This window comes from Poecilia latipinna, unplaced genomic scaffold, assembly GCF_001443285.1.
Source record: "Poecilia latipinna isolate Pla-1442-1.1 unplaced genomic scaffold, P_latipinna-1.0 Scaffold1264, whole genome shotgun sequence".
In the NCBI taxonomy this organism is placed as follows: domain Eukaryota; kingdom Metazoa; phylum Chordata; class Actinopteri; order Cyprinodontiformes; family Poeciliidae; genus Poecilia; species Poecilia latipinna.
Genome location: NW_015113880.1, coordinates 170,246 through 189,087, shown reverse-complemented (window position 1 = coordinate 189,087; position 18,842 = coordinate 170,246). Strand labels below are relative to the sequence as shown.

Below are 18,842 nucleotides of genomic sequence, written 5' to 3'. Positions count from 1 at the left end.
CTTCAACCAAAAATCAACGATTCTAACTATTTTTCAACGTTGATTTAACATCATGTGCTATCTGGGTAATTCCTCTAATATTGATTAAAAAAAACAGTTAAAGTCCACTGGCAGATTATTTCACCTATAATGAGACATGTACTTTTCCATAACTATTAAGGAATTATTTACTTACAATAAGCTGCTGTATTTAGCTGAAAAGTTGCTTGTAAGTTAGTTTTGTGTTATTTCAAGTGTACTAAGATGTTTATATTAGAAGATTCTGTTTTTGCTTTGAACTACTGAACTAATGAATAGTTTTATAGGTTGTGTGTTTACTTGGTAAGATTTTATGTTTTTGCAGTGTATACTTGAAGAATCCCTTAAAATCAGTCCATAATTTAACTTTATGAATTTATATCAGAACTTTTAATTCATGGGAATGAAGATTACACTAGTATATAGTATGAATAAACACAAATATAGTTTTTTTCTTGCTATTACAGCAATTAAACTCTTCTCAGGAATAATAACCAGGTTTTCACTGCAAAAACACAAAATTTCAAAGTATTTGCTCTAGTTTCTTGTGCAAATATCTTTACATGTGATAAAATTAACAAACAAGTAACTTTTTATGAACATGTAGGAGCTTGTTTTGAGTAAATGATTCCTTAATACTGATGGAAAAAGTACTAGCTTCACCGATAGATTATTTCACTTTTAACATGGACAAAAAGTGGAATAATCTGTAAGTAATGTTGGTTTTTCATCAATATTGAGGGATTATATTTTTGAAAAGTTACTTGTGAATCAGGTTTGTATTATTTCATGTACTAAATTATTTACACTAGAAATGAGGTAAAAATACTTGGTAAGATTTTGTGTTTTTGTAGTGTACCACTGGACACTTCTCATAGTTTTTATAGATTATTTGTTTAACTAGATACCAGTTTGTTGCGTCAAATTAAATATCTGAATCTGAATTTTTAACAAATACAACAGATTTTCTGTTTTCCTTAAAAGTGTCTTCACGTTCCTGTTGTTTTCTTCAGTTGCTCATCGGCTGCCCACAGATTTTAGCAACGCTGGAGAAAAAAAGTTTCCTTAGCCATTATGTGGCAGTTTCTTACAGAAATTTCTTACAGAAAGCTCTTGCATCAGGTGTGTTTCAGTGGCAGGAAGCCGTTCAGGATGGGTGCTGACTCTGTGAGGCTGCATGTGGAGAGTGGGAGGGTGAGCGGGGCTCACAGACTGTCTGTGGGAGTAAAACGGGGTCCTGGTGAGATGCAGTTATGAAAGCGAGGGAGAAAAAAGAGAAACGGGCCGCCGCTGTGCGGCTATCGAGCGGCATTCAGAGGCTTGATGCTGCCGTTGACCTTGGCCTCTGCAGCTAATGGAAATGGAGGTCAGCGGGTGTTTGTGCAAAGCTGCACCCCAGAAGCAGCCTTCGTGTTTTTTACAATGTTGTTTTTATGAATTTCCAGAGAAAGGTTGATTCTGAGTTATAAATAAAAATAGAAACGGTTTTTGGTTAGATTTCAAAGGTGAAATGATTGGATTATTTTTTTTCTACTTTTAGCTTTTTTTATCACCTTTCTGCTCTTACTTGTGTTTTTGTTTCATAATTATTTTTTTCTGATTGGATTTTGACTTGACACCTTCCCAAAAAAAAGAAAGAGAAATGAAAGTGATCATTGATCTTTGTCCGTATTGATTTGTCTGTGCAGATAACACAGTGTGACTGATTGAGCTTCAGCTCGTTAAAGACGAGTTAAGAGAAAGCCAAGCGTGTGTGTGTGTGTGTGTGTGTGTGTGTGTGTGTGTGTGTGTGTGTGTGTGCGCGTGTGTGAAAATCCGTGTTTTTATGGCGCCCTCTGGCTTTAAACAGGGTTGCAACAGTGCAAGAGTGCAATTAGGAGAAATCGGTATTATAAATTGATTTGGATTTTTATATTACCATTTCTGTCTGTGATGTTCTTTGTTGTTTTACTTCTAAAACACTCTTAATGATGAGATTATGTTATAAAAAGCCTGACTGCTGCTTACAGAGCAGGAGAATGATGTGATTTCCACATTTAAACAATGCTAGATCTCAGTTTTTTAAGATGGGATGCTTTCTCATTGTTCAGTTTAAAGTCATATTTGATTTTAATCATTTTATTCTGAAATCTTAAGAATAATTGTCCAGGTTTCTAGACTGCAAAATCACAAAATCTTCATGTATTTTTAGTCCACTTTCTGCAGAAAATGTCTTAACACACTTGAAATAAGAATAAACCAATTTATGAGTAACTTTTCAGCAAGAAATATAAGCTTGATTACTTGATTTTAAAAAGTACTTGTTCCACTTACAAAGACATTTTACTTTTTCTAGTCAATCTTAAGAAATCAATCTCTTAACAAAAGCTCCTATATCTTGCAGAAAAGTTACTTACAAGTTAATTTTTCCTTACTTCAAGTGTAATAAGATATTTGCAGTATAATCCAGACAAAAATGTTGTGTTTTTGCAGTGTACTTTGTTGTGTTTTAAAATATTACAGATTCAAATGTTAACTGCATATTATGGTATTTTCCTGTTCTACTTTCTAATAAGTGAAATAATTTACTTTTTCATCAATATCAAGGCGTTATTTACTTAAAACAAGCTCCTATCTCTTGCCTAGAATTCATTTTAAGTAAGTTTTGTCTTATTTTAAGTGTACTACAATGTTTTCAGTAGAAACTAGACAAAAATACTTGGTTATATTTTGTGTTTTTGCAGTGTGGATGGCATTTAAAAATGGCCAGAAGGCATGTCACTGTTACACATAACCTTGTTTCTGGGTTATTTAACTGTAACAGCCAGCTATTGATGTTTTATTGATCGCAGCACAATACATAAAAAAAAAAAAAATCCCTCATGTAAATATTTATATAGTTATTTCCCAGGCAGATCGTAAAACAAAAAGGTTCGCTCGCTGAGGAGGACTTGTTGGTTTTTAGTCCAGTTATCGGTTTTTAAACGCCAGTGGGATTCAGGGAGTCGGTGGATGATTTTTTTATGCAGAACGCAGATCTCTGGTCGAGGGCAGGGCTCCGAACGGGGAGGAAGAGCGAGGCAACAGAGAGGAGTCAGACACAAACACGCAAACACAGAACTTCCTACCGCTCTCTTTTCAAAAACATCTTCTTAGTTTTCTCCTTTCTTTCCTTTCTGGTGAGCGCCATCATGAGCTTTAAGCAGAAACTTCAACCTGTGAGTACTTTTTTAGGGTTTTATCTTCGCTAGCTCCAAACTCCTGTTTGATTGTTGCCATTTCTTCTGTGTGCTGTTCTTGTTTGCCTTCTCGGTGACCTTCCCTAAGTCACTGTCGAATTTTACAGCTCGATTCTGTTCAAATAGGTTTTTGTAAACACTGTTGACAGAATTTGCAGCTTATTTACTTTTAATTCACTTAAAAAAAGATGAACCGACCAAATACGTTGGTCGTAATTTCACTCAGAATTTGAGTTTTATCCTAAATTATGTCTGTATATCTTCTAAAAACGACACAGGTTGGATATTCCACTGAATAGATTTATAAACTTTGCTTAAGCTAACATGCTGCGTTGCATGCAAACCTGTTCCCAGCTCTCCATTATGAAACAGAGTGGTGCACAAAGTCAATAGCATAAAATTTTTTGGATGAGTGAACCTTTCCTCGCGTGTTTATATTGTCATCAGAGTGAGCGCTCATGTTGCATGTGAGGATCTCTGCCTTTTCCCACTGGATTTGTGTAAAGATTTATGGAGCTGGAGAAAAGAAAGCAACTCTCTCTTTAATAATAGACTACTGATTATTCCCTGCCAGGGCCTTGCTTTACTTCTCCTCCGATTTTTTTCTTTCTGCCTAATATGGCCAAGTACATATTTAGAGACCTTTCTGCATGTACTTAGCCTTGAGAAGCTATTTGCTTTACTATTTCTGGTTGTTTTCATTTTAACTGGCAGAGAAAGATGTATTTATTTATTTTGAACATGTACTGAAAAGTGTGGTGTGCATGTGTATTCACCCCCATGTAAGTTGAAACCTCTAAATAAAATCCAGTGTAAAACAGTAAAGGTATAATATTTCTTTGCAGTTTAGTCCAGGTGTAAAGTGCCCAGAAAAACAAATAAAAAAAATATTTTTTCACACTGTATCATATTTTTTTTCACGTTTTCTTTTTAAAAAAGAAGTTAGAAATGAGAAAAAAGTGTTTAGCTGTGAGAATTTTTTGTTCACTTATGAGAGTATAATATAAATAATTTTTGCAAGCCACGGCAAAGTGCAGTTAGATGATACTTGTCCCAAAACATTTGGTGAAACTGGGTTAAAGAGTCTGCAGCTGCGCTTGTTGCACAAATCCAGCTGTTTCTGCTGCTAATTATCCTCGCCTGAACGAAGACGAGAGAAACGGTGCATCAACAAGAAGCTTTTCTCACCTGCACTGATAATCTCCAAAGAACCCCAACTTCACTGTTTTCATGAAGCAACTAATCTCAGCTCTCCATGTGGGAACACAGTCGATACCAGCACTTACCCGGGTCCACGATTGACCAGAACGCTGGCTGGAGCTGTCACATGTCCGGCACCAGAACGGGGAGGGAGGGTTAAAACGTTGCACTCAGGCAGGTGAGGGAACACTTTGGGGACTGATTTCTGCTGGAAGGCGATGCAGGTTTGTTCCTGTTGTCAGCGGCAGGATGAGAACCGGGCCGCCAAGGATCTCGTCGTACCGGTCAGTTGGATCTCACTCACTCCCGACTGACTGTGTTATCAAAGGGGACCTATTATGCAAAAGCCACATTTTGCATAACAGGTCAACCTCCGCGGAGCTCCAGCCAGTTGCCCAGCAACCCCAGCGGAGCTCCAGAACTTCTGGTACAGCTGGTTTTACCGCTGTACAACGGCTGCTGGAAAAGACAAACGTTCTGTTGTTGACTTACCGTTTAAAAAACGGTTGTTGCATTTTTATTGGTCGTGCAAGAGGCTCCACTTCTGCTTTTCAAAGATGTTTGGTTGTATAGTTGTGCATCTGTTTGCAGCCATTTTCACATGCGTGTAAACGTTGAGTTGGGGGCCGTGGCCAGCAGCAGCTTATTTGGACTTAAAGAGACAAGAGGCCCTAAAACAGCTCATCCTGAAAGGAGCTCGAAACAGGCAGAAGTGAGCAGGGTTAGATATTATTTTAAGAATGTCAAAGAAGGATTTTGTGCAAAAAAAGTTGAATAGTCCAAGAAGAGGAAGCCTAGTAAATCACCCTTAAAGAGATATCATGTGATACAACCAGTGCTGTTTGCTTGTATCTTTTCTTCTTAATTCTTATTAACTAGAAACCCTTTAAATGATCTGCCTCAATCAAAAATTTGAACTGTGACGAAACAGTCAATAAATGGATAAAAACGTCTGTTTTAGGTGTTGTCCCTCGGCGCCGACGTGCTGCCTGAGTACAAGCTCCAGGCCCCACGCATCCACAAGTGGACGATCCTCCACTACAGCCCCTTCAAGGCCGTCTGGGACTGGGTCATCCTGCTGCTGGTCATCTACACGGCCATCTTCACCCCCTACTCTGCCGCCTTCCTTCTCAACGAGGCGGAAGATGACGGAGGCTCCTGCGGCTACACCTGCAACCCGCTGAACGTGGTGGACCTCGTGGTGGACGTCATGTTCATCGTGGACATCCTCATCAACTTCAGGACCACCTACGTCAACAGCAACGACGAGGTGGTCAGCCACCCGGGCCGCATCGCGCAGCACTACTTCAAGGGCTGGTTCCTGATCGATATAGTCGCCGCCATCCCGTTCGATCTGCTCATATCGCGCTCTGGGTCACAAGAGGTGAGAGGAAACTACTTTACTTGGCAGCCATTTTTGTTGGCTGTGTAGTTTCTAGCACTCCACCCACTCCGCTAAGACGGACGTCAAAACAACCGATTTGTTTGTAAAACTAGCTGGTTTCCTAATATCGCTTTTATTTAGTTGATTTCACTTTAATTATGATCAAGGAAACAAATAAAGGATGCAAAACAAAATTGTCATTTTAATGTTTAATTCAATCTGTAGAGACTCACGCAGAGAGAGAAACAGCAGTTAGACAGTTTTATTGGACCGAGAATTTGGCGCTCGGACACCGGCGGAAGACGTGTGTGCTGAGAATCGCAGCGAGCTTGAATGATCGGCTCGAACGAAGCTCAGGTAGGTCTTCCCCCGGGCCCGGTCACTGGTGGTGGAGCGGAGCTGGAGAGAGGAGTCTTCAGGGGACCTGGAGGCGTCTGGAAGGCTGGTGGTGGAAACAGGGAGGAGGTGGGTTGAAGCACAACTGAAGCGGGTGGATCTGTGGTTGCTTCGTCTTTTGAAGGAGCTCTTGCCAGGTGATTGGATCGAGGTAGAGAGGTGGTGCGTCCTGATTGGCTGGGGTGAAGGCGTGGTAATAGGTGATGCCGGAAGAGTCTTCCAGGTTGAATTTCCGCCTAGGGCTTCATCTTTTAATGAGGAAAGACCGTCAATAATAACTCAGTGTATTCGCAGATTTGCAGCGAACATTTTATATAAGATGAGAAAATTAATGTTCATATAGTTTAGAAGTCTGATTAGTAAGATGCAATGAAATATCGCATTATGGAAAAGGTGTTTCTAACCGTTTTTAACCATGGAGACAGTGCCGTCATGTAGCCTAGCATTTATGGAAAAACTGGTTAGCATCTCGTCTTCTGTACGTTTTTAATGCTGCTCCGGTTTAAGGGGAAATGCTGTTTATGACATATTAATATAAATCATGTTGTGTGAATTCAGGCAGAGTCGGTAATTTGATCAACACGTAATGCGGGAGCAGGTATGGGTCGGTTTCTAAGCTAGCTGCTTCCAGTTTTTATAAATACCGCAGTCTATGAGCCCCAACCAGGCGTGTTACGTTCAAAGACAAAGTAACTCGACTCAAACAACTAGAAGGCTCAAATAAACTGGAAAAAACAACTTTGGAAAACAACTTCAGCTGCTCCGTTCATTACTCCCATCCCTCACTTCCGACATCCATCATGGCGCCTCGAATGATTCAGTGACGTAGTTGCAAAGTTGAAGAAGTTAATACATTCATAGACGACTGGTTCATTCAGACCAGCCTTGTTTATGACGCTTTTATCAAACTACTTTGTTTGTCTATAAGTCTGGTTGGTGTTTAACATTTTGCTACGTTTGTGCAGTAAAAATTGTGCTGCTTTTGCTTTAAAAGTATTGATAATGACCTCTGGGAATGTTTTTTCTTAGTATCTTTGGTATAATAGTAACACAAATAAAAATCTTTTAGCACAAAAGTTTGACACCAATTTTATTAGATTTGAAAAAGATTCATTTGTGGCCTTTTTTTTTATTTGAGCACCTTCCTCTTCAACATGTAACGTTTACAATACTAATAGGCGTCTGTTAGCAAAGCAGCTTGCTTTAACGCTGACATGACCTCTCACCCCTGCAGACGGAGCCGCAGACCCAAACTACTCTGATCGGGCTTCTGAAGACGGCCAGACTGCTGAGGCTGGTGCGAGTTGCCAGGAAGTTAGATCGCTACTCCGAGTACGGAGCGGCGGTTCTGTTCCTCCTCATGTGTACGTTCGCGCTCATCGCCCACTGGCTGGCCTGCATCTGGTACGCCATCGGCAACGTGGAGCGCACCGGCTCTGAACGCATCGGCGGCATGAAGATCGGCTGGCTGGACAACCTGGCCGACCAGATAGGGAAACACTATAACAGCAGCGACAGGAGCTCCGGCCCGTCCATTCAGGACAAGTACGTTACGGCGTTGTATTTCACCTTCAGCAGCCTGACCAGCGTGGGCTTCGGCAACGTCTCGCCCAACACCAACCCGGAGAAGATCTTCTCCATCTGCGTCATGCTCATCGGCTGTGAGTACAGTGGAAACATTTATTTTACAAAAACAGACAGTTGAGAGAACATTTACTCAATTACATTTACCTGAGTAACTTTGTTGAAAAAAATTATTTTGAGGAGTATTTTTACTTGAGCAATTTTATTTTGAAGTATTTCTACTCTTGTATTTTCTACCTACTGAATGAAAAACAAACTTGTTTTACCAAATATTCACCAGACACAGACTCACACCTGCAGTTTCTGGTAAAGTTTCATAAGTTTTTTTTTATTATTATTGAAAGCAACTGATTTGGAAACATTTTCTTTTGCCTGGGTTTGTTGTCTTTTGTTAGTTATATTAATTATTGTCATTTTAGGCCTTAAAACACCCAAATTTCCTCTAACTTTATATTTTGGTTCATCTGATTATGTAATTTTTAAATATTAAATGATTGATAATTCGATCAGCTACTATTACCTGAATAGAATTTTTCCCAAATACTTTTTCATTCTTACTTGAGTAATTTCTTGGATCGATAACTTTTAACGTTTATTGAGTAAAAGTCTCACTACTAGTGCTACTCTTGAGTTCAATGTTCAGATACTCAACCCGCCTCTCGTAGCTACATTTTACGACAGCGTATCAGAGGCCACTGTAGACGGGGAAAAAGAAAATTTCCACCAAAACAATCCCAGAAATGTTCTAGGAATAAACAGTTTGAGAAGTCCAAAATTTGCTAGAAAAAACTCAGAAATTTTGAGATTAATCTCAGAAATGTTCTTTGAATTTCAAAAGTCCAAAATGTTCAACTTTTGATACTCTAAAAATTTCGATTTTAGAATTTCCAAGTTTTTTTTTTTTAATTTCTGAGATTAATCTAAAAATTTTATTTCTTTTTCTTGCCAATTTTTGACTTTTAAAACTATGAAATGTTAATTTTTTATCTGTAAAAAATTCTAAAATTAATCTGAAAATTTCTGAGGTTTTTCTTCCAAGCTTTCAACTTTTCAAACTCAGTACTTTCTTCTAAGTTTTTTGGCGGAAATTTACTACATCAAAAAACAAATGTTTTGTTTTTGACTTACCATCCAGAAACGACTTGCTGCATTCTTGCTGGTTGTGCAGGAGACTCCACTTCTGCTTTTCACAGATGTACGGTTGTAAAGCTGCACATGTGTTTGCAACCATTTCCAAGTGTGAGTGTAAATGTTGAGTTAGGGGGCATGCCTGAGCAGACTAAACTCTCATGACTTAAGAATGATTTTGTGTAAAAAACGTGATGAACGTGATTTGTGTAGACCATATTTCGATCCTAACCTGTTCAGGAAAGCATCATGCATCACATTTATAGTTCTATTAAGGTAATTTGCTGGGAATTTCCAAAAGTATCCGCTAAAGTCCTGACTGTGTTATCTGACAATTTTAAACCAACCCAAATTTCATGTCTTTCTTTTTATACATAAAGGTTTTCTAGATTAGCTGTGCTTCTGGCCTCCTGGAAAACATTCTCAGACATTTTAGCAGATTTTTAACAGGACTGACACCAGATGGCATTTATTTTGATCATCTACAAACAAAGGATTTCGCCTTTCAGCTCTGATGTACGCCAGCATCTTTGGGAACGTATCGGCCATCATTCAGCGGCTGTACTCTGGCACGGCCCGGTACCACACTCAGATGCTGCGGGTCAAAGAGTTCATCCGCTTCCACCAGATCCCAGGAGGCCTCAGACAGAGACTGGAGGAGTATTTCCAGCACGCCTGGTCCTACACCAACGGCATCGACATGAACGCTGTGAGTGATTTTAAAGCCCCAAAAACCCGTTACAGCCTCATATCAGAGCAGAGCTCAGGGTTTAGCAGTAACTTCATGAATTGTTATTAATATATGTGAAGTATGTGATCCTTTTTTGCAAAAATATTCACCAATCATTTTGGTTTTCAAATAGTTTATCTAGTGTGATAAAGTTACATTTTACAAACTACTTTGTTTGTTGGTGTTTGTTGAATTGGAGAACCTTTTATTTTTTGCACTGCTTCACCTGAAGGGGATGTTTTATTGTGTGTGTTTTTTTTTTTTTTTTTTACTTTTCAATATACAAGTCAAAAAGACGAAAAAATGTAAAATAAAAACACGCCACTCGTGAAAAAAAACAAGACAGAAATTTAAATTTCAATCAAAGGCAAAAACACAAAGTTTCCCTTGGAAGCTGTAGCACATATAAGGACATGTTTTGGTAAAAATGATGCGTCACATTACCATCTATTGGAGCTCCTGCTTTCCTTGGAGTGATTTTTACGGTTCATCTGCTGCATTAACTTTGACACAGGGAGTTTGCAATGTTCTGTTTTGACCCAGTTCTCCGGTGTTTGTCCTTTGCATCAGGAATGTTCCTTATAACTTCACCAACTTGCTTTCTGTAAAGCCGGGGTGATGCACTGCAGATCAGGAGGTTAATTGTGTCGCTTCTTTATTGAAGTTGTTGACCCACTTTCTAGTGATGATGCACTTCAGAGAATGATGTAACAAGCCAATTTAAAGTGAGGAATTGACTAAATGTTCATGCTGTTTGGTTACTTTGCAGGTTTTGAAGGGTTTTCCTGAATGCCTGCAGGCCGACATCTGCCTCCATCTGCACCGCAGCTTGCTGCAGAACTGCAAAGCTTTTCGGGGCGCCAACAAAGGCTGCCTGCGAGCTCTGGCCATGCGATTCAGGACGACCCACGCCCCGCCGGGTGACACCCTGGTGCACAGCGGGGATATTCTCACCGCCCTCTACTTCATTTCCAGGGGTTCAATCGAGATTTTGAGGGACGACGTGGTGGTGGCCATACTGGGTGAGCTGGAAATAAAGCAATGGACATTGAAAAGCTAGCTGGGTAAAGTTACCTGTACCTACTGGAACTACAGCTCAGATAATGTGCTTTTATTTTGGTGTCTTTCTTGTGAGCATTGCTATGGTAATGGAATTCAGCTCCACAAGAAAAGGTTAGCAGTGGCGGCTCCAGCAGGTGGATTACAGGGGCCTATGACCCCCCCCAAGAAAATATCACATGATTATTTTCTTTTTCATCGTAGTTAATATTCTTTAATATGTAGTTGTTGTTATTTTCCTAATTAAAAAACAACAACCAATAATATACTGACTAAAACAAGTCCCAGGGAATGAACTTCTGCCTATTTTCACTTTTGTTAAACAATGGAAAGGAGCACAAAATGCGAAAACAGATTGTTTTCTACGACCCAAATTTCCCAGGACAGAATCAGCAACTGAAGAAAAAACCGTGGATAAAACAGGAAAGTTTACATCTACTGTTTGGCAGTATTAACATTTTTATTTAAAACTAAAAATGATCAGCATCAACTGGTTTAAAACTGTATCATGATACATCCAGCCCTACATAGGCTTTAATTAAATCGCAAAATACCCCATATTCACTATCCACCTTTTTGGTGATTGATGTAGATGACTTGAAATGTTTATGGAAAAATCTGATCGCTTGTAATAATTAAAAAATTTGTGCTAATCTAATGCAACGCGTGAAAACGACTGTAGTTACTGTTTGTTCCTGTCTCGTTTTTACTAGACAGGTACTAGACGGTTCTGGTCTTATCAATATTGACGGGATGCTACAGACATTTTGTCATTTTTTTGTGCTTTAAAGCTGCTGTGTGTAACTTTTACTAAAGCAAATATGGTTTTTACATATTTGAAATGCACTACTCAGTCAGAAATGACCAATCAAAATCAGATGGTGGGAATTGGCACCATGCTAAGCTACACATGGTTCACACCTGCCACCAATGCTCATGCTAGTTAGCATAGCCACAGATTTTCCTGTAACAGTAAGTTGTTTTTCCACCATTTGCACATTGAGCAGCGTATATGAGAGTGATTGACAGCGCTAAGACCCTCCTCCTGGCTCTGAGTGGCTTTTGAACAGTAATTGTGCATTTTTGCAATAGTAGCACTGGGAGAAAGTGGATTCTGTCTCATACTCTATAAACAACATATAAAACATATTTTTGTAGTTACATGTAGCTACATGCTGCAGCTGAAACTCCTGTAGCCAAAGCGCCATCTGATGCTACCCTTGACATCTTGACAGCATGCGTTTGTGTTGTGCCGCCCGAGGTGTTTGGGCACAGCTCCACTTTCATTTTACAATCGCATTGATCATCAATATCACATCCAGCCTGCATAGGTCACTTCTTTTATAGCCTCGTTTGTGAGGACAGTTAATTTGTTCCGTTGCAGACCAGGAATCCCTCTAATTTTTATTTTTATTCAGAGTTATATACCCAGTTACTGAAGTATGTTGCTGGGATTTCTTTGCAGGAAAGAACGACATCTTTGGTGAACCCAACCATGTCTATGGCAGGCCCGGGAAATCCAGCGCTGACGTTCGGGCTTTGACCTACTGCGACCTTCATAAGATCCTGAGGGACGACTTGCTGGAGGTGCTGGAGATGTATCCAGACTTTGCTGACTCCTTCTGGAACAATTTGGAGATTACCTTTAACCTCAAAGATGTGAGTACCACTAGAGGGCGATGTTACAACATTCGTATGGAATTTATTGAATTAATTGAATTATTCTGAATAAAAAAGGTAATGGAAGGTAAAAAGTGAATCTAAAGGCAAATATTCTGAGTCATTTATTTATGTTTTGCCTCCAGTATTCCTCTTATTTCTTGCGATTTCTTAAATGGGGCATATTATGCAAGTTTCACTTTTTTCATTTTTTTATATTTTCATTTGGATCTGAACTGCGTAAAAAAACAAACAGTAATGGCAGTAATTTAATGTTTTTGGTGTCTAGAAAATGAGACGTTTCTAAAAACCTTCTGATTGTAAAATCACATTCAAAGGGCACTGCAACCCGTGCAGACCAACCCCGTTACCTAGCAACCCGCACAGAGCTCCAACCCCGCTACCTAGCAACCCGCGCAGAGCTCCAACCCCGCTACCTAGCAACCCGCGCAGAGCTCCAACCCCGCTACCTAGCAACCCGCGCAGAGCTCCAACCCCGCTACCTAGCAACCCGCGCAGAGCTCCAGCATATTTGGTCAGCTGGTTTTACTGCTGTATCTGCTGTACTATGGCTGCTGGAAAAGACAAGTGTTTTGTTGTTGAAGAACCAGCATCCTTGCTGCTTCTGCAGAAGGCTCCACTTATGGTTTTCAAAGATGCACTGTTGTATAGCTGCGTCTATTTGCAGCCATTTTCAAATGTGAGGGTAAACGTTTAGTTGCCGGCAGCAGTTTTAGTTTCACCTGGTTGAGGTTTACTAAGGGAATGCTATTTTATTGATTTTTTTTTCTAATTTATAATTGCATCATAAAAAGGGCTTCAATAGTAGTAGTGAAAATTTTTAATATTGTGCATTTTTAATTTGATCATCAGAATAATTGTTGGTTGCAGCCCTTCTTATGTTTCTGAGCTGTTTTAACTTTTTTTGCTCTTGTTTAAGTTCTTCATATTTTCAAGATTAGGTGAAAGAAAAGTCTGTGGATACAAAAAAGAACTTGGTTTAAGACTTTTGTGCATCACGGCATGTCTTCCAGGCCCAAACAAAATGCTTACAGCCAAATCATTAAAACAGCACTTAGGATACCGTTACCAAATGTTTTAGAAACAATGTCTAATTGCTAGAAAATGTACTGTTTGGGTTTTAATCGACTGAAACTAATATGACTCAGGCAGACAGAATAAACCAGCAAACCCCGAGCAGGAGCTCCGAGTGCGGCTGCCGACTGACGAGGCATCGCAGAAGCTCCCTGCGGCGCCGGAACCGGCCGGGTGAGAATTATTTTTATTTTCTGCCAGGCAAACTTTTTTCTTTTTGTATAGAAAAACATTTGTGAAAAATGTACATGTTTAGATTAATCTCGGATTTTTTTTTAGAAAAAATCTTGGAAATTCAAAGGTTGAAGATTTCCAGTGTTAAAAAGTTTAACAGTTTTACATTTTGAAACTCAGAAATTTCCTTGTTTTTTTTTCCAGAATATTCCTGACATTAATCTGAAAATTTCAGATTTTTTTCTAGCATATTTTTTGACTGTTGAAACTCATTAATTGCTTTGTTCTTTTCTCAAATGTTTGAGGGTTTTTTTTTTTTAGCAAAGGTTCCACTTTTGAAACTCCTCTTTGATTTTTTTTAAGAAAATATGAGGTTAATTTTGAGTTTTTATAGAACATATTCGACTTTTCAAACTCAGAAAATGTCCTTGTTTTTTTTCCAGAATATTCCTGAGATTAATCTGAAAATTTTAGTTTTTTTCTAGCAACCTCTTGACTCTTCAAACTTAGAAAATTTCAGATATTTTTTGGTAAAAATGTATTCCTCCTCTATTTTCCCCATTTACAATGACCCCTAATCACCCATAAGCTCTACCTACAGTTTTTTTGCCTCCATCTTGTCTTGAGCTGCGTTCTTCTGCATGCAGATGGGATGGATCATGAGGACTCGTACCCAGATCAGTCGTGTCTGACGGTGAACCACCGGCGCAGAATGGTGGCCGGGTCTCACTGGGAGGATCTCTGCAGCAGCGCCAGCGTTTGTTCCCAGTCCAGTGATGAGGAAATTAAGCCTGTTCAACACAAGGGGGAGCTGTTCGTCCACGGCTCTGACACCAGAGACTACCAACCTTCAAGGGTCACCATCCAACCCCACTGCGGACCTTCTGCTCTAATGGGGCAGGCTGTGGATCTTGGAGGCTCTCCGTACTCAGGTACCAACAATGCATTGAACTTTTACAAAAAGTCTGATGTTAAAACCATAAAATGTAAGATATTTTGTCAGGATTTGATGTAAAAGACACAAAAAAACTTTATAATTTTGAAGTGGATGGATGTTTATCACTGTTTTTGGTTTATTTAAAAGTAATGTAGGCTGAATACAAATTAAAACCCTTTTAATTTTATGTCATAACTTCTCCTTTGTGCTTGTTTTTGTTGGCCTCAGTTAAATATACTGAGGTTTTTTGGTTTTAAGGTGACATTTGAAAAAGTTCAAGTGGTTTGAATGATTTAGCAAAGAAACTGTAGCTCTTCAGTTCAGTTCTGTAATTATTTTAAAATAATGGGGAATGTTTTATTTAAAATCTACAAAATGGAACAATTTAACTACAAAATAAATAAATATTAAACCAAATAAAATGTTTATGAATGTCATATATGTACAAAGGCTTCAAGAAATCATTATATCATTGTAAAACAAGAACTACAAAATCAAAGAATTAAAAATAATCTAATATTAAACCAAATCAAATGCTTGGGAATGTGATATATGCAAAGACTACAGAAGAAAAAATGCAGATTTTAAATGAAAACTTAGAAGAAAATGCCAAGTATCAGTGTATTTTTCTTAAATTGTGCAGCAGCGCCCCCTATTAGTGTGTCAGGCTTGTACGGCTACTGGTCAGACCGCAGAGCCAGCCAGCTGTCTGAGAACCAGAGGAGGCAGTCAGCAGTGAGGTCTGGGTTTCGGCCTTCGTTCTGCGCTGAGGATCGGCCTCGGGAGCTGGAATCCAGACTGGAGCTCCTGCAGTCGCAGCTCAACAGGTACCATGGATCCGGTCCAGAATAATGAAAACATTAGGGGGCACCCGGATTTGAACCGGGGACCTCTTGATCTGCAGTCAAATGCTCTACCACTGAGCTATACCCCCTGCTCCCCTGCTGTGTTTTACATCATGAAAAAATGGGTGTAACAGTGCTTCTGCAGTTAATGAAATGTTTGAAAATTCAAAATGGCACCCATTTTTCAAAATGGTCACCACAGTTGTTATGGAAATTAATTTTAGCAATAAAATCACAAATTAGATGATTATGTTTGGTGTCAAATCATAGCCTACATGTTTTCAACCAAAGAAATTATATTCTTTTTTCTTGATCTTGTGTTTCCTTTTTCTGGTGGACATTTTTCAAAATGGCCACCTCATAGAAAATAAATGTTTGCACTAAAACTGGTAATTATTGCCAGTGGTTAGCATAGCTAACTAGAAACTTAGGTTCATTAACCACTAATTTGCCAAACAAATAGCTACACTAACAATAAACACGTTTAAAAAAAAGTTCAAGATGGCTGCCATTTTCATGGTTGTCATGGAAAATTAATTTTAGCACTAAAATCAATAATTGGTTTAAAAGGCTCTAAAACGGAGGCCATCTTGAAAAATTTCTGTCATTTTGAAATGTGTGTTTTTCATTTGCAAAGCGTCAGGCTTGACAATGCAGATTATTTTGCTTGTGTGCACATTTTTACCGTCATATGTAAATCATATTTTCTTTTCTTGTGACCTTTTTCTTTTAACCCTTTCCAGGCTGGAGACCCGTATGACTGCAGATATCAACGTGATCCTGCAGCTCCTCCAGAGGCAGATGACCCCGGTACCTCCTGCCTACAGTGATGTGTCGCCCGGCTCCCACCTGCCTCACCCCACCACCCTGTACGGCTCGGGAACCCCCACCATCCACACGGGCCCCCCAATCCAGCCGGGACAGATAGACGGCACCGCCTCCCTGCTGCAGGTATCAGAACTGCATTTTATTCCTCCATATTGTGTATTTTAGTATAAATTATGTTTAATAATGTTAATAAGACAGGTGACCTAGTCAGATTGGACAGAGGACAGCATGATGCTGCCACCACTGAATCTTATGGCACGGTGCAGAGTTTGGTTCAGGCTGACGTCCAATGAACGTTTTCTAAGTTGCATTTTGAAGTTTTTGTCTCATCTACCAGAGTTTCTACTTGTTTGCTTTTTCTCCCAAATGTGACAAACTATGGCTGAGATTTCCTGTTGTTTTCTTTTTGCTACATATTTTATTTTTAATTGTGAAACACTGAAATTCACCAAATCTTATCAAGTATTTTTGTTCTCGTTTCTAGTGCAAATATCTTGGCACATTTTAAATGAGACAAAACGAACTTAGAAGTAGCTTTTCTGCAAGTCATAGTGGCTTTCTTGAGCCAATAATTTCTTAATATTGATTTTAAAAAAGTACTAATTCAACTTGCAGATTATTCCACCCATAAAACATTTTTCCCATATTATAAATGAAACAATCTGCCAGTAGAACTAGTAGTTTTTTAATCAATATTAAGGAATTATTGACTTAAAACAAACTATTTCTTGCTGAAAAGTTACTTTTAAGTTAGTTTCATCTTATATTCAACTTTACTAAGATATTTGCACTAGAAACTAGAACAAAAATACTTAAAATTTTGCAGTGAAGATTTTCTCTCCAATTTACAACTATCATAAAATGTACAAAAAATGCAAAATGTATTAATGCTGCAGCATTTGAACATTTTATCGACATCTGAGTGTTTTTGTGTTTCCAGAGTCCAGATTCTGACTTTAAACACAAATCTAGAGACTCCCTCTCCAGCGGCGTCCATCTCACCGTGGCGTCAGACGACACCATGTCACCAGAGGCCAACCTGCCACAGCTGCCCTCTGTTGACCTCACCTGTCCTCACTTCCTGTCCCCCAACGTCCACGAAGCCCCCGGGCTCCTGGGCGGCAGCCAGCGCTTCCCCTCGCTCCCCGAACACCTGGAGACCTCCACAGAGATGCAGGAGATCCAGAGACACGTCTCTGACCCGATCCTGCAAGGAACCTAGGGCGACCTGCTGCAAATGTAAAGCCATATTTTGTCCAGATGGATCCCCATCTCACCAAATATTACAAAAAAATGATCCTCCTCTCCTGGTCGGAGGCTGCAGGAAAGCGAGGAATGTCTGAAAAACACACAAACTGCATCCCAGACTCAGGTTTCCATAATGGAAGGAGAGAAAAAAAAACACGTTTGAGAAATATCTGCATTCACTTTGTATAAGAATTGCACATTTAGGCTCAATAAAGACAAAAATGTATTTTTATACTGTTCTAGCTGCTGTTTGCACAAAGAACTCTGTATCTAGTTAATACAAAGGCTGTTGGAGTCAGTGTTACTGTTGTCTGTGTTAAATAAATTAACTGTCTAACACTGTAAATTATGAAGATTTTAACTTAAATCTCACATTTGTTCATGACACGAATCAGAAAAGTAACTTGTGAGAAAACATGGCTGTGAATATAGTCAGATGTTTTCTGTGGAGCTTTTTTCTGGTCACATCTGCCAGAATACGGGAGTTTTAACTTTACTCTAACAAAATTAATAAAGTTACAAGAATAAAGTCAAGATAACATGGAATATTCCGAGAATAAAGTTGTATTATGAGAATAATAATGCTCTTTACTCTGGTAGTATTTTGACTTTATTCTTGATATAAGAGTATTATTATTTTATTTTGGGTTATTTTGAAGATAGAAAAAATGGAGTACACCAAATAACTGATTGATGTTCTTATTTTCTTCTAGAAAATTTTGAGTGTAAAAAGTCAAAAATTTCCTAAAAAGTAAAAACTACCAAACGCTAGTTTGACAAAAAAATAAAAATAAATTAAATTTAAATTTAAAAAAATTTAAATTTAAAAATAAATTAAATTTAAATTTAATAAATTCATAGCCAAAGTTCCAAATTTTTTCTAGAAAAGGTCGTTTTTGGCGGAAAATTAAGACCTTTATCATTAGATAAACGTACAAAGGAAGATCGCAGATAAATAAGTGGTGTGTGGCCACTGCTGGTCAGTTTGACCGTTAAAAAAAAGCTACCAAGGTGACCGTTTGCCCGTGACGTCACGCTGTTTAGAATTATCCGCCATGATGGATGTCAAAACAGCCTGTGCGCTCCTAGAAAGTCAAACAGCCAGGCATCTGTGGTTTATCGCCTTTATTTAGTTCAGTGTTTTTCAACCACTGTTCCGCGGCACACTAGTGTGCCGTGAGTGATCGTCAGGTGTGCCGTGGAAATTATTCAATTTCACCTATGGCACCGTATTTTCCGGACTACAAGCTGCTACTTTGAACCTTGCGGATTGTAGCCCGGTGCGGCTTTTCTGTGTATTTTTCATCAACCACCAGGGGGCTCTCTAGCAGGAAGTGAA

At 39.0% G+C, this 18,842-nt stretch overlaps 1 protein-coding gene, 1 long non-coding RNA gene and 1 other non-coding gene across 4 annotated transcripts; 1 reads left to right on the top strand and 2 right to left on the bottom strand.

Moving 5' to 3' along the window:
• The first annotated feature begins 2,763 nt into the window (after positions 1 to 2,763).
• LOC106961103 (potassium voltage-gated channel subfamily H member 7-like) lies at positions 2,764 to 17,742 on the top strand. 2 transcript variants are annotated; one of them, XM_015054621.1, is made up of 11 exons: positions 2,764 to 3,215; positions 5,398 to 5,820; positions 7,451 to 7,877; positions 9,438 to 9,637; positions 10,428 to 10,680; positions 12,183 to 12,376; positions 13,546 to 13,645; positions 14,293 to 14,577; positions 15,229 to 15,409; positions 16,171 to 16,378; positions 17,196 to 17,742. In XM_015054621.1, the coding sequence occupies exons 1-11, from the start codon at positions 3,021 to 3,023 to the stop codon at positions 17,475 to 17,477; spliced, it is 2,748 nt and encodes a 915-aa protein (XP_014910107.1). In that variant the 5' UTR covers positions 2,764 to 3,020; the 3' UTR covers positions 17,478 to 17,742. The 2 variants fall into 2 exon arrangements, with proteins under 2 accessions (XP_014910107.1, XP_014910106.1); XM_015054620.1 differs by having other exon boundaries at positions 2,765 to 3,215; positions 15,226 to 15,409.
• On the bottom strand, positions 6,068 to 11,596 carry LOC106961104 (uncharacterized). The gene is made up of 3 exons (XR_001427708.1): positions 11,583 to 11,596; positions 8,940 to 8,945; positions 6,068 to 6,464 (listed from the first exon to the last, which is right to left on the bottom strand). It is a non-coding gene; the product is annotated as an uncharacterized LOC106961104 (long non-coding RNA).
• On the bottom strand, positions 15,445 to 15,516 carry trnac-gca (transfer RNA cysteine (anticodon GCA)). The gene has a single exon. It is a non-coding gene; the product is annotated as a tRNA-Cys (tRNA).
• Positions 17,743 to 18,842: the final 1,100 nt, after the last annotated feature.

What these genes read in the sequence shown, in the direction of transcription:
- LOC106961103 (XM_015054620.1), top strand. Translation starts at nt 3,021, where the DNA reads ATGCAGAACGCAGATCTCTGGTCGAGGGCAGGGCTCCGAACGGGGAGG. An exon ending in GCGGCGCCGGAACCGGCCGG is followed by an intron (nt 13,646 to 14,292) that starts GTGAGAATTATT and finishes TTCTGCATGCAG; the next exon opens with ATGGGATGGATCATGAGGAC. An exon ending in TGGAGGCTCTCCGTACTCAG is followed by an intron (nt 14,578 to 15,225) that starts GTACCAACAATG and finishes TAAATTGTGCAG; the next exon opens with CAGCGCCCCCTATTAGTGTG.